Genomic DNA, 12,154 nt, shown 5'->3' with positions numbered 1-12,154 from the left:
CTCAGTGTCAGAAAGGCATAGCCTAAGACCCCGGCCACTGTTCTCTATGGCCTGGAAACCCCTGCCCGCTTTCTGGGTTCAGCACCTCACATGGGTCTGGAGGAGGGAGGCAAAGGGAGGGGGACACCAGTATTGGGCCTACGGTGAGCAAGAGCACCATTAGGCTCTCTCACGGTGTTTTTTTTTTTTTTATTTTTCCTTCCCTTACTTCTGTTCCTCTCTTCTCCTTCATCCTCCTATCTCACTTAATATCCTGGGGTTACCGGCTTCTCTGCCTGAGCTGAAACTTCACCCTCTCAGACCATGAGAACAGTGATTTATCTCAATAAGAATTCTGGAACTCTGCAACAGTCTGATGACTAATTAAACCAAATAACAATGAAATTTTGCCTCCAGTTCTAACAAACATGCATTATTCACAAGCACTTACAATTTAAAAGTGCTTTCTTTTTCTTTTTCTTTTTTTTTTTTTGAGTTAAATAAACTGTCCAGTGGTGAGTGAGCATCGGTTTACAAAACACTTTGTCTTACTTTCCACTGAGTTACTTAATACTCCTTCCCATAATCCATTTGCATTGATTCCTTCTTCATCAACGGCCTTTGCATTCCAACACACTCAGAGCTGCACGGAACTGCGCTGCTGACTCACCAGGGAAGCAATTGTATTCAGTTAAAAAAAAAAAATACAAATAAAAATCCACTTAAGACAGTACTTATTTTTTTTTTAATAGAGCTTGCCTCTTAATTATAATATAGCGTTAGTGGTTTTCTTTTTTAACATTATTCTTCTGAACTTTCATAATGACGCTATCAAACAGTAACAAATATAAATCTGTGCAGCCTGAAATATGCAATTTAATCATAAGCAGTAATTTCCGTATCACGGAGGGAAAAAAAAAAAGTCAAATGATTAAACTCCAGTGCGTGAGGACCAATCTTGAATTAAATTTTGCTCTCTGCTCAATTTGGGTTTTTTTTTGCAGCAAGATCAAGAACGGTTTAAAGATAATAGTAAAACATTGGCAGTTGTATTAAAACTGCATGCCCCAAAGTGTTTACCAAAGATCAAAGTGCTTTTCTTTTTTTTTGCAAATGGGAAATGTCTTGCAGACGTCTTCAAGACCTCTTGAGAGAAGAGGCAACGATACCACAGCAATCTTACTAATATTTCTCTTCTTTATGCATTCGTTTTCCTTCAGAGTCTCAAACGATGCTCTTTCTGGCAGGGACTTAAAAAAAAAAAAAAAGCCAGAAAATCCTCCCAGATCGCTGCCTTAGTGAGAGCTGACCTTGTCCCACGCACCTCCTGCCCAGACACTCAAGATTCTCCAACTTTCTAGTAAAGTCCAGGAAGGCGAGAGGAGGCTGGAGGTAAGGGATCCACGACCAGAAAGATGCGGGGCCTGACACGGCGCCGGCGGCAGCCTGGACCAGGGCGAGCCGGGATCCGGTCTCCCCGGAGAGGCCCAGACAAGGCCGGTGGCAACAAAACCGCTTTTCATGGTGCCCTGCGCGGCAGCTGGGCCCCCGCAGCCCGGGGAGAAGGGTGCCACTGCCCTCTGGTGGCCGCAGCGCCAGCTTCCACCGAGGAGCCCCTGCCCGAGCGCCCAGGGCCCGGGCCACCGGGAAATCGCGGCCGCCACAGGCCCGGTGGCCGTCCCTGCGCACAGGGGGGCTTGGTGCCTATCACCGTGGTTCCCCCGAATCCCCCCAGACGCGTGGTTCTACTGCTGTGCCTAAACCTGTCACACTTTCTCCAGCTTTACTTTTTCTTTTTAACATACCTGTTGATGTCTGTCCCCGAGCCCACACAGACCGAAGATCTTTACATATTTTAGGGGCGATGACATTGGACTGCAAAGGATGACAGCTCAACTCAAACGCTTGGCACATCCAGAGCGGGGGCTCTCGACGAACCAGGTAGCTTTCTCTGAAACGATGGCCACTTCCACCAGAGGGAACACCCATCCCAAACATACCTCGATCCCTTAAGTCATGGGCTCAGATTTTCTAGGAAAAGGTCTTGGGCGTTTACAGTCATTCTGCAAACACCTGGAAGCTTAAGAGGAAATGTTTCCTACCGACTTTCAAACTCCACAGATCAGGGTTATTTTATCACCATTAGTGGTTAGATATGCTCATGAGCAAGGTGAATACAAAATATTGAAAATAAACAGACACAACGGTTATGCTTCCTGAACATGTGCCTACACAAATGCATTGAAAATGGAGGAAAACTAGAATGGGATCTGTAGGTCTCCTTTAGACGGTTCTGAAAATAGATTTGAATGTCACAGATCAAAGTTTGTGTGAACTGTCAACTTCATAAGTCACAGACGTTCGCGGGCAAGGCCCCGAGACACATAAGCTCATGGGAGTCTGGCTCCGCGTTGTAAATCAAGCCTTGGGGTCAAAGTCATGGCGTTTCCCATACGAGGGTCCCCCAAACCAGAATCTTTACAAGGCAGCCATGTAATTCTATTCAAAGTGGAAGAAAAACCATGAATTATGAAGACAAGTGCATTAAAGGAGCATGAAATTGGTCTGTATGCCCCCAAATCAGGGCATGGCTCTCCAACCCTGTCCCCCTCTCCTCGCACAAACAAACAGCCACAGCCACAGCCACCCCTGCAAAGAGCAAACAAGAGTTCTGGGTCATAAGAAAATAGAGCCGTGACTTTTTTTTTTTTAATTCTCAAATTAACAAAAGATTGCATCTTAATTGAAAACAGAATTTAGGTATCTAGTAATTTTACTGTCTGCTGTTTTGATAAGATTGCTGAGCATAATGGAAGTTCTGAAGTGCTATCAAGATGGTCCACTGCTTCCATTAGAACTATTTTAAAAGCCTTTTTTTTTTTTTTTTTTTTCTAGTAAGCAATAAGCCCAGTTTGAGTCAATCTCCATGTTTGGGCCTCAACAGATGATCCTATCTCAGTTCTCTTCATTCTCCCTTGCCATCCCTTTCCCCAAGGGTGGGGCAGGGTCGGGGGAGAGGGGAGGAAGGGGGGTTCCCTGTTCTCAAACAATGCAATAAAATAGCCAGTTTATGCAGACTCTGAAATAACAACAAAAATGACAGCAACGATTGTCATTAGCAATAAAGCCCGGCTGCAACACATTTTTAACACCTTAATTTGCGACGTCTCAAAAGTAAGATGTAAAGCCCATTCTCACTCAAGCAAAGTTTCCCGGCCTCTCCTACGCCCTTCTCTGGTCTATACTTGGAAAAACTACTCACATTTCTTTGTACCAGGCAGGATTTCAGTTTTGCACGGAGGTTCCGATTCCCGGGCCCACTGGCCAAGTCTAACAGTTAGAGCTCAGGAGCGGCGAACGTTAGTGCCCAGGGGCTTCGGGTCCCTCTCGTAGCGACCACAGCTCTGTCCCTTTGTTTTGCAACTTTTACTCCTTTGTTCTGCTGGAGGAAGACCAGGCTCCCCGCAGCTAGGGTCGGGCTGGGGCCACTTCTGCGCTCCGCTGTCTGCATCTCCCGTTTATAGGAAAAATAATCCCAGGACTAAGCAGAGGAAGGCCGGCCCCTTTCTCCTCCTCCCACGGTGGAGGCCCCCGCGCGGCGAGCCCGGCCCGGCGGCGGGTGGATCCTCGCCCCGGAGAACACCCCCAGCGCTCCCGCCCCCCGGGGGCCAGGCACCCCGCAAAGCCATCGATGTCCGCTGCGGGCCCGGGGATAATCGATCCATCCTCCTGCCAGATTCATTATCGTGCCTTCCCTGTGATTAGACCGAAAACTTCCTCCCTGCCTCAGATGAACCTGATAGGAGGGATCCGGGGAGGAAAGCGAGGAGGGATTCGCAGCCGCCCGGCAAGATGTCTTTGGGGGAAAACGGGAGGGAAGGCTCCGCACACGCCCGCGCCCCCACTACGGGCGTCCCGGGGCGCCTCCCCCCATCCCCGGGGCCCCTCGCCGGCACCCAGGGCGTTAGCAGATGCTTGGAAGATGCGATTTCTTAAGAGCAGTGCGACGGCCCATGGAATTCCCGCTGCCTCATCAGCCGAAGCAACAGGGCTTTCCGGCCCCTGGAAAACCTTTACCCGGGAGCGGGGGGCGCGCGGGGCACCCCCCCCAACACGGCCTCCCGCCCCGGCCACCGCGCGGCCTTGGGGGCACCAGGGGCGCCACCCCGCCCTCCCTGGGGCTCTGCCTCTGGGGCGAGGCGGGCCCTCCTAAGCCCTGCCCGGCCGGAGCGGGAAAGGGGCGCCTCCCGCCGCCCTCCGCACCCCGCGGCTGGCGCTCCCGGGCTCCGCCGACCAGGGGCTCGGGCGGCCGGGGGCGGGGGGCGGGGGGCGCGCAAAGTTCCCGCGGAGCCGCCGGCGGTGCCAGCGCGGGGGAGCGGGACCCGGTCCGCGCCGCCCGCCCACCTCCCCGCGGGGCCCCGGGCTCCGAGCCCACCGCGCCCGGGCCCCAGCGCGCCCCGCAGCCCGCAGCCCGCAGTCCCGGCCCCGAGATCTCCGCGCGCCCGGCCTCGCCGGGGGGGCGCAGGGGGCAGGGACCCCGGGAGGGGCAGGGACCCGAGGAGGGGAAGGGACCTGGGAGGGGGCAGGAACCCGGGGAGGGGAAGGGACCCCGGGAGGGGCAGGGATCCGGGGAGGGGCAGGGACCCCGGGAAGGGGCAGGAGCCCTGGGAAGGGGCAGGGACCCGGAGGAGGGGCAGGGACCCGGGGGAGGGACAGGGACCCGGGGGAGGGACAGGGACCCGGGGAGGAGCAGGAGCCCTGGGAAGGGGCAGGGACCCGGGAGGCGCAGGGACCCCGGGAGGAGAAGAGACCTGGGGAGGGGCAGGGACCCGGGGAGGGGCAGGAGCCCTGGGAAGGGGCAGGGACCCCGGGGAGGGGTAGGACTCCTGGCAGGGGCAGGGGCCCGGGAAGGGGCAGAGACCCCGGGGAGGAGCAGGGACCCGGGAGAAGGGGCAGGAGCCCTGGGAGGGGCAGGAGCCCCTGGAAGGGGCAGGGATCCCGGGAGGGGCAGGGACCCCGGGAGGAGCAGGGACTTGGGTAGGGGCAGGAACCCCTGGAAGGGGCAGGGACCCCGGGGAGGGGCAGGGACCCTGGGAAGGGGCAGGAGCCCCGGGAGGAGCAGGGACCCGGGAAGGAGCAGGGACCCCGGGGAGAAGCAGGGACCCGGGTGGACGCAGGAGCCCCGGGAGGCGCAGGGAGCAGGGACCCGGGAAGGGGCCGGAGCCCTGCGGAGCGCGCTCGCGTCGCCGCTTTCGGGAGGAGGCGCCGCGGGCGAGCGGGCCGGCCCCGCCGGGGGCGACTTTCCCCGGAGACCCGACCGCGGGCGGCCGGCGCGTGGGGGGCGCAGTCTGCGGCCCCCGCCCTCCCGCCGCCTCGGCCGGACCCGGGCGGCCCCGCGGGGGAGGCTGGAGCGCACCCCGGCGCCCGGCTCCCCGCGCCCGCAGCCGCCTGCTCCTCCCCTCCCGCGTCCCCCAACAAACCCTTCCGTGCCTCGGCGCCCCCCGCGCGCCGTGTGCGCCGCATTAGTGGGAGCTCCCGGCCCCCCCGGCCGAGGGCCCCCCCGGGGGCGGGAGCGCGGGCGGCGAGCCTCACCTGGGGCCGTCGGTCGGTGCGGCCGGCGGAGGGCCCGGCGGGGGCGCGGGGTCAGCCCGGCCGCGGCCCGGGGCCCGGTCCCAAGTCGGCGGCGGCTGCGAGCGGCCCCCGCGGCATCTGCGCGCTGCGCTCCCCTCGGCTGGCGGCGGCCGCGGACTGAGCCGCCGAGCGCGCCAGTGGCAGGAATGAGAAGCCGGGGGAGGCGGCGGGCGGGGCGGGGGAGGGGGAGGGGAGGGGAGGGGAGGGGAGGCCGCCGGGAGGGGCGGGAGCGGCGGGGAGGGGCGCGGAGGGGAGGGCGGAGAGGAGCCCAGGCCCCGGCGCCGCGAGCTGGGCCCGGCCGGGCTGCGGGGCCCCCGCTCGCCGCCCCTCCCCCGGGCCCGAGGCCGCCCCGGGTCTCCGCGTCCGGCCCCCCGCCCCGGCCCCCCGCCCCGACCCCCGGGCTCGCACAGTCTGCGGCGGCCGAAGTTGGCTCCGGGGACGCGCAGCCAATCGGGGCGGGCGGCGGAGGGAAGCCGGGCGGGCGCGGGAGCCCCTCCTGCGCCGCCGGGATCGGCTCCGGCTCCGGCTCCCGCTGGCCCGGCCGGGCCCTCGCCGGGAGGCCTGGGCGCTGCGCTGCTGGGGACCTGGAGCGGCCTCGCCCCCGCGCCCCCCGCGCCCCCCGCGCCCAGAGCGCCCCACGCCGGCCTCGGCCCCGCGCACCCCCAGTTCCCGCAAACTCTGCTCGGGGCGCGGCGGAGAACCCGGGGACCCGCACCTCGGACTCGCGCCGCGCCTCGGGCCCCTGCCCCGTCCCCGCCTCGGCCCGGGGTCCCCCAGGGCTCCCCCCCCCCCGCGGGCAGGTCCAGCGGCCCCGCAGGCGGCCTCACTCGCCCCGGCCCCCGCCTCCGTCCCTCGGGCGGACCCGACAGGGCGGCGGGGTCGGGCCTCGGAATCCCCCGGGCACTGGGCGCCCGCTCGTGGCCCCGGGAGCCGTGCGCAGCGCACCCCCGCGGGGCTGGGGGGGCACCGGGACCTGCGGGGACCCGGGCTGGAACTGGTCTCGGGGTGCGGGGCGGCGCACGAAGGAGGGGCGAAGGACGGCGAAGAAGCAAGGGGATAACGGGGCGCTGGCCCTCCGGGAGGCACGGACGGGGATGGGGGGCAGGCGGGGGGCGGGCCCGCGGGGAGGAGGCGAGCGGGGCCGGGGGGCCGGGGGGCCGGGGGAGGGGCCGGGGTGGCGAGCCGGCGGACCCCAGGACCGGGGGGGACGAGTGGGGAAGCTCCCGCCCCTCCGGACCGCCCGCGACAGGGCGAGGGGCGGGAGGCCGGGCGGGGCCCGGGGCGCTGCACCCCGTCCAGCCGGGGCCAGGGCACACGCGGGGCAGCCGGCGCGCGAGGCTCGGAGGGGTCGCTCACGGGGGGTCTCGGGGTGCGCGGGGGGCCTCGGGGTGGGGGAGGCCCTCGGGGTGCGCGGGGAGGCGGGCGGGGGCCCTCGGGGTGCGCGGGTAGGCCCTCGGGGCGGGGGGAGTCCCTCGGGGTGCGCGGGGCGGCGGGCGGGGGCCCTCGGGGTGCGCGGGGAGGCCCTGGGGGCGCCCGCCTCTCTCCCCGCGCGCCCACCGTCGACGCTCCCCCCCCCCCCCCCGCCCGCTCCCCGCGCCCTCGGAGTGGCCCCGGCCTCTGGACCGCGCGTCCCTGCGCCAGGCCCCTGCGCCGCCAGCGCCCCGCCCCAAGGCCTCCAGGGGACCGGCCTCGCGGCCCCGGCCCGCACCCCCGCCTCTGCGGCCTCCGCACTCCCCTCTCACCCCTTGATGCTGCCCCCCGCCAGTCCCGCGCCCCAGCCTGGATGCTGGGGGTGCCCTGGGCCGCCCGCGGCGGGGGTGGGGCGCGCGCTGCCCGGCAGGTGCGCGGAGCCCGAGGAGCGCGGTCCCGCAGAGCTGCTGGTGGCCCGGCCGCCGTCGGTGCGCGCCTCCCCTCCTCGCGGGCGCAGGGAGCTGAAGCCGGCGGGCCAGGGCCAGGACGCGCACGGAAGGAAAACCGTCCAGCGCCTGCGACGCCGAGCGCATCTCCTGATCCTCCAGAAAGACTTCAGGGGCTCCGCTCTGCAGGCCTGGCCGCGGACGGCACCTGGGCGCCAGTGGAGGCGTAGTAGCTGGGACCGGCCCCCCGCTTTCTGTTCAGAATTCATCAAATGAGAGCAGTTGTTTCCTGTTTGTTTTGTTGTTGTTTGGGACTTCTTTTAGGCCCTCCCACCCATGAAAGACAGATAGCATCAGCTGATTCTAAGGATAAGTTAAGAATCGTTTGGCAGATTTCCACGGACACAGCATATCTGAATCAGAGGAGGCCTAGTGTCTGGTCGTGCTCCATGTCCCTTTGCACAATCCATCGATTCTGTGCCTCGGATTCTACTCAAGAGAGCGGGAAACACATCCACACAAAGACATGCATCTGAAAGTTCGTAGCTGCAGTGTCCATAATAGCCAAGCTTTGGAAATAACCTATATGTCCCTCAATTGCCGAGAAAACAAATGTGGTATATCCACCAAATGGAATAGTATTCACCATTAAAAAGAAAAGAAACACTGATGCACGTTACGTTATGAATGAACCCTAAGAACATGCTAAAAGCAGATACAAAGCCACATACTGCATGATTCCTTCATATAAATGTCCAGAAAATGCAAATTTGTAGAGACAGAAAGCGGATCAGTGATGGTCCTGGCTCAGTATATGAATAGGAATTGACTACAGATGGGCATGAGGGAACTTTGTTTGGTGTTGAAATGTTCTAAAATCAGATGGTGGTGGTGGTTGCACAAATTTACACATTTAACTAAATCTCATTGAATTGTAACTTTAAAAAAGGCCACCTCCTTGCCCCCCCCCCCAAAAAAAAACTGCTATACCTTTATTCCCCATGAGGAATCTGTGAGAGTCTGTGACCTGCAGTTGAGCCCAAGTAACTTAGGAAAATTTTGCAAGGCAATTTTAGATAAGAAAAAATATTTTCTTTTTTTTTTGTGAGAGTTTTAGTTCTTATAGAAAGATAACCATACGTCTATTCAATAAGTTCTATTTTGGCGCCTGCTTTGGAGAGTCTTGTGAGTGTTAAAGCAAGTTAATTTCCCCCTTTCACTCTTCTAAGTGATTAATTCCTGGGAACTAGAGTTAGGTATTCCAGTTCGTGACATTTTAAACACACCTACACATAGACACAGTACAAAGTGCACATTTCAGAGGGGATTTTTTTTATGACTATGTTAGGATCTGTCTTAGAAATCCATATCAAGCACTTGGGTGGAGTATTGTGTGATTACAGTTTAGATTAAAAAAGGAAAAGACAGAGAAGAAAGAACCCACTGACAGCTTAAATTAAAAGATTCAGTTCATCCAGGCAGCCAGAAGTTTGGGTGTTTATCTTAACTTGCCTCACCTTTCCTTCACCTTGTTCTTCAAGGGAGGAAGCCAGGGTTCACATCGCTCTGGAGCCAAGATTAAACAGCCCCTTAGGCTTCCTGCCTCTTCCAGTCCAGACAGAGATGAGACCCAAATGGCCCTTTTCTTGTCTTTGTCCTTGTCAGCATGAGGCTAATAATTTCCTGTTGGTTCCTTCATCAAAGGTACCAGGCTCTCATCCCTTTGATGCTCCTCTCCTCAGACTCTGAAGATAACCAGGCCCTGGTGAGTCAGTTCCTTGTTTCCATTTAGAAGCTTCAGGCTCCCCCAGGTCTTCTCAAAGCTTCCCGCTCCAGAGGCATCCTTTGGTATAAGGTGTTAAAAATGGGGCAAGATCCAAGCAGGGAGATGGTTTTATCACGTTGGGGTGGGCCCCAATCGTGCCTTCTCTAGGCAGAGGGAAAGCACTGCGAAGGATGGAACAGGAATGCCATTTGTGAACCAACATTGCACATAAAGGTTGCCACAGCTGGGTCTGCAGAGAAAAGTAGAAAAACCACAGGCCTTTGGTCTGTGTCTGATTCCCGGTTCTGCCTCTTAGTAACTGTGGTAAAGAATTTATCTCCGTAAGATTCAGTTTCCAGTTCTGTAAAATGGGGCTTATTATCTGTGCGTACGTTGTGGCAGGGATTAAATGTGCCCACATATCTAAAGCCATCGAAACTGTGCTTAGAGCGGAGGCTCAATCAGTGAAAGGTATCAATTACTGTTATTAATTATGAGGTCTGGTTATTATCACACCTTAAATGCCCCGAGCAAGAAAGGAGGCCTGTTAAAATTATGAATTATAATAATCGTGGAGATTGATCTTATTTTCAATGGTGTTAGTAATAAAACTTCTGGCCAAGAATTTGATGGCGGTTCAAAGTTTACTGACACCGTAAGACCCATCGGAGGTCGTATTAGACGTCCCAACCCTGGGGAGGGATGCGCTGGGTTCATGTCCTAGATTTGCCACAAATTCCTTGAGTCGCCCTGAGTAAGTCATTCCCTTTCTCTGAGCCTAGCTGTAAATGAGAGCTCACCCAAGATAAGTTCAGGGGAGGATCCTTTCAGAGCTAAGGTTCTAGGGTTTTAAAGTCCTACTCTCCGGGAGAGGGAGAGCGTCTCCTAGATGAAGTTCCCCTTCCCACCGCTAGGAGTAGTCAGTCAATCTTCTCAGGCTAAACCCTGACTCCAGGCCACCCCCTTTCTCTGAAACAGACCCTTTTCAACTCTGAGCAGCAGCATTTCTTTGTTTTCCTCCCTCATCTAAGCTCCCCAAGGGCAGGGATGATATCCTTCTGATTTATTATGCCTGTATCCTCAGAACCTGGTGTGTATTAACTACAGAAGTCCGATAAATACGTTTGATTAATTGATGGTTGTTAATGAATATTTCGATTAAACTAAGATAGTATCTCAAATATCTCCGCGATAATACTAGCTTATGAATGACTCCAGCATCCAGTGGCCTAAAATAACAATTATTGACTCTCATCTGTAGGTCGGCTGGGGTTGCCTGGCCCACCCAGACCGGGCTGGGCTAGGATAACTGCTCAGCTTCCTGTATTTTCCGTCCTTCTCCTGGGATTAGTTTGGGCACATTCTCATGGCAGTGGCAACTGCACAGGATGTCATGCAGAAACATGCAGGGGCCTCTTGAGGTGCAGGCTTAGGACTGAAAATGGTCCCTTGTACCTTGTGCCTTTGTTGACCAGAGCATACCACGTGGCCAGATTAAAAGATAAGGGGTTGAGTAATAGAATCTGCTTTTTAAGTGAGAGGAACTTCAGAGTTGTGTGGCAAAGGGCGTGGATACAGGGAAGGATGGAGAGTTGGGGCTATTATAGAATCTCCCACAGGCACAAACAGCTTCGCAGCCTGCCTCCGTGCTGGGTCACGTTGGGTTGTCAGATCCCATGGGTTATATCCTATAATTCTAGAACATTAGAGGAGACAGAGTCAGAAGACGGTTTCAGCCTCCTACCAACCCTTGTAACTCTGTCCTTGCTTTAACTTTGAGGCTCCAGTTGTAAAGGAAGAAACAAGCAGAAATAGTAATGCAATAATAAGAATCGCTGGCTTATAAATAAAACCAGAAATTATCAAAATATCCCACCAAAGTATGTATTATTATCCCTATTTTGCAGATGAGAGAACTGAGACAACAGGAAAACCATATGCGCTCCCCAAGATAGTACAGCAGGTACGTATTGAAGCTAGATTCCAACCTCTGTGTGTTTGACTCCCAAGTTATCCCAGTGGAGAAGCTCATTCAGCAGATGCTAGTTTTGATGTGAATGGGGAGCGTGTAGGGAAAAGGGAAGACTTGTCTCTAAGCCTCTAAGCCCAGGGCACAAGGCATCCATCAGATCCCTGCACATTTCCTGGGACACAATAGGTACAACACGGATATGCATGAAACGGTGAAAGTAAGGCAGGGAGAGGAGGGAAGGAGGGAAGGGCGGCAGCGGCAGGGAAGGTAAGAATGAAATAAGGAGGATACAAGAAAAAAAAGATATCAGCATGCTAATTTATTTGGAAAACCGTCCCTTCCACGGTGGGCAGAAATCTGTGGATTCTTTTTTTTTTTTTATTTTAAATCTGTGGATTCCAAGTCTTCTATTCCTCGCCTTCTGGTACTGAGAACAGTTGCCTCATGCATGGGTCCATCCACGGTCTAGACGGTGCATCTTGGGCTGATGCCTGAGGGCCTTGCTAGTGCCTTGCTGGTCTTCCCACTGCTCTCCTTGGATCACTCAAGCCGCACTTGCTTTTTGCTATTGTTCAAACACAAACATGCCCCAGATTCAGGACCTTTGCATTGGCTGTTCCTTCTGCTTCACCCCGCCCCTCGTCTTTCTCCTGCCTTGCTCCCTCATTCTGCCCGTTTAACCAGGACTTCTCTGCCTCTTCCATCAGCAGGAGCTCCCACCCAACACTCCAGTCCCCTGCAGTCCATCCCTTTCTCTCACCTTAGACTGCTTAATTCTTATTCATGACATTATCTATCTACTTGAGATCGTATTGTGTACTTTTATTTGTTTGTGTTTATTGTCCTCTTGCCCCACTAGGGTACAAGCTTCAGGAGGGCGAAGGATTCCACCTCTCCTGCTCATTCCTGTATCTTCAGCATCTAATACACTGCCAGGCATATGGTAAGCAC

At 57.1% G+C, this 12,154-nt stretch overlaps 2 protein-coding genes and 1 long non-coding RNA gene across 4 annotated transcripts in view; 2 read left to right on the top strand and 1 right to left on the bottom strand.

Moving 5' to 3' along the window:
• CDH11 (cadherin 11) overlaps nt 1-5,700 on the bottom strand; it is a 148,033-nt gene extending 142,333 nt beyond the window's left edge. Inside the window, exon 1 of one of the 2 annotated variants that reach the window (XM_025426345.3) lies at nt 5,572-5,700. The gene's annotated coding sequence lies outside the window, so the exon portion shown is untranslated. Of the gene's footprint in view, nt 1-3,241; nt 3,509-5,571 lie in introns of those variants that run through there. The other variant, XM_025426346.3, reaches the window with a different exon arrangement.
• LOC112646427 (collagen alpha-1(I) chain-like) lies at nt 3,993-7,359 on the top strand. Its single transcript, XM_049109735.1, has 4 exons — nt 3,993-4,489; nt 5,242-5,719; nt 6,021-7,055; nt 7,252-7,359. The coding sequence occupies exons 1-4, from the start codon at nt 3,993-3,995 to the stop codon at nt 7,357-7,359; spliced, it is 2,118 nt and encodes a 705-aa protein (XP_048965692.1).
• A 206-nt stretch (nt 7,360-7,565) lies between these two features.
• Nucleotides 7,566-12,154, top strand: LOC125755055 (uncharacterized). The gene is made up of 3 exons (XR_007410562.1): nt 7,566-9,231; nt 11,139-11,194; nt 12,063-12,154. It is a non-coding gene; the product is annotated as an uncharacterized LOC125755055 (long non-coding RNA).

Source organism: Canis lupus, chromosome 5 (genome assembly GCF_003254725.2).
Source record: "Canis lupus dingo isolate Sandy chromosome 5, ASM325472v2, whole genome shotgun sequence".
Taxonomy (NCBI): domain Eukaryota; kingdom Metazoa; phylum Chordata; class Mammalia; order Carnivora; family Canidae; genus Canis; species Canis lupus.
The sequence above is the reverse complement of the archived record's forward strand: the minus strand, read 5'-3'. Positions and strand labels throughout refer to the sequence as shown.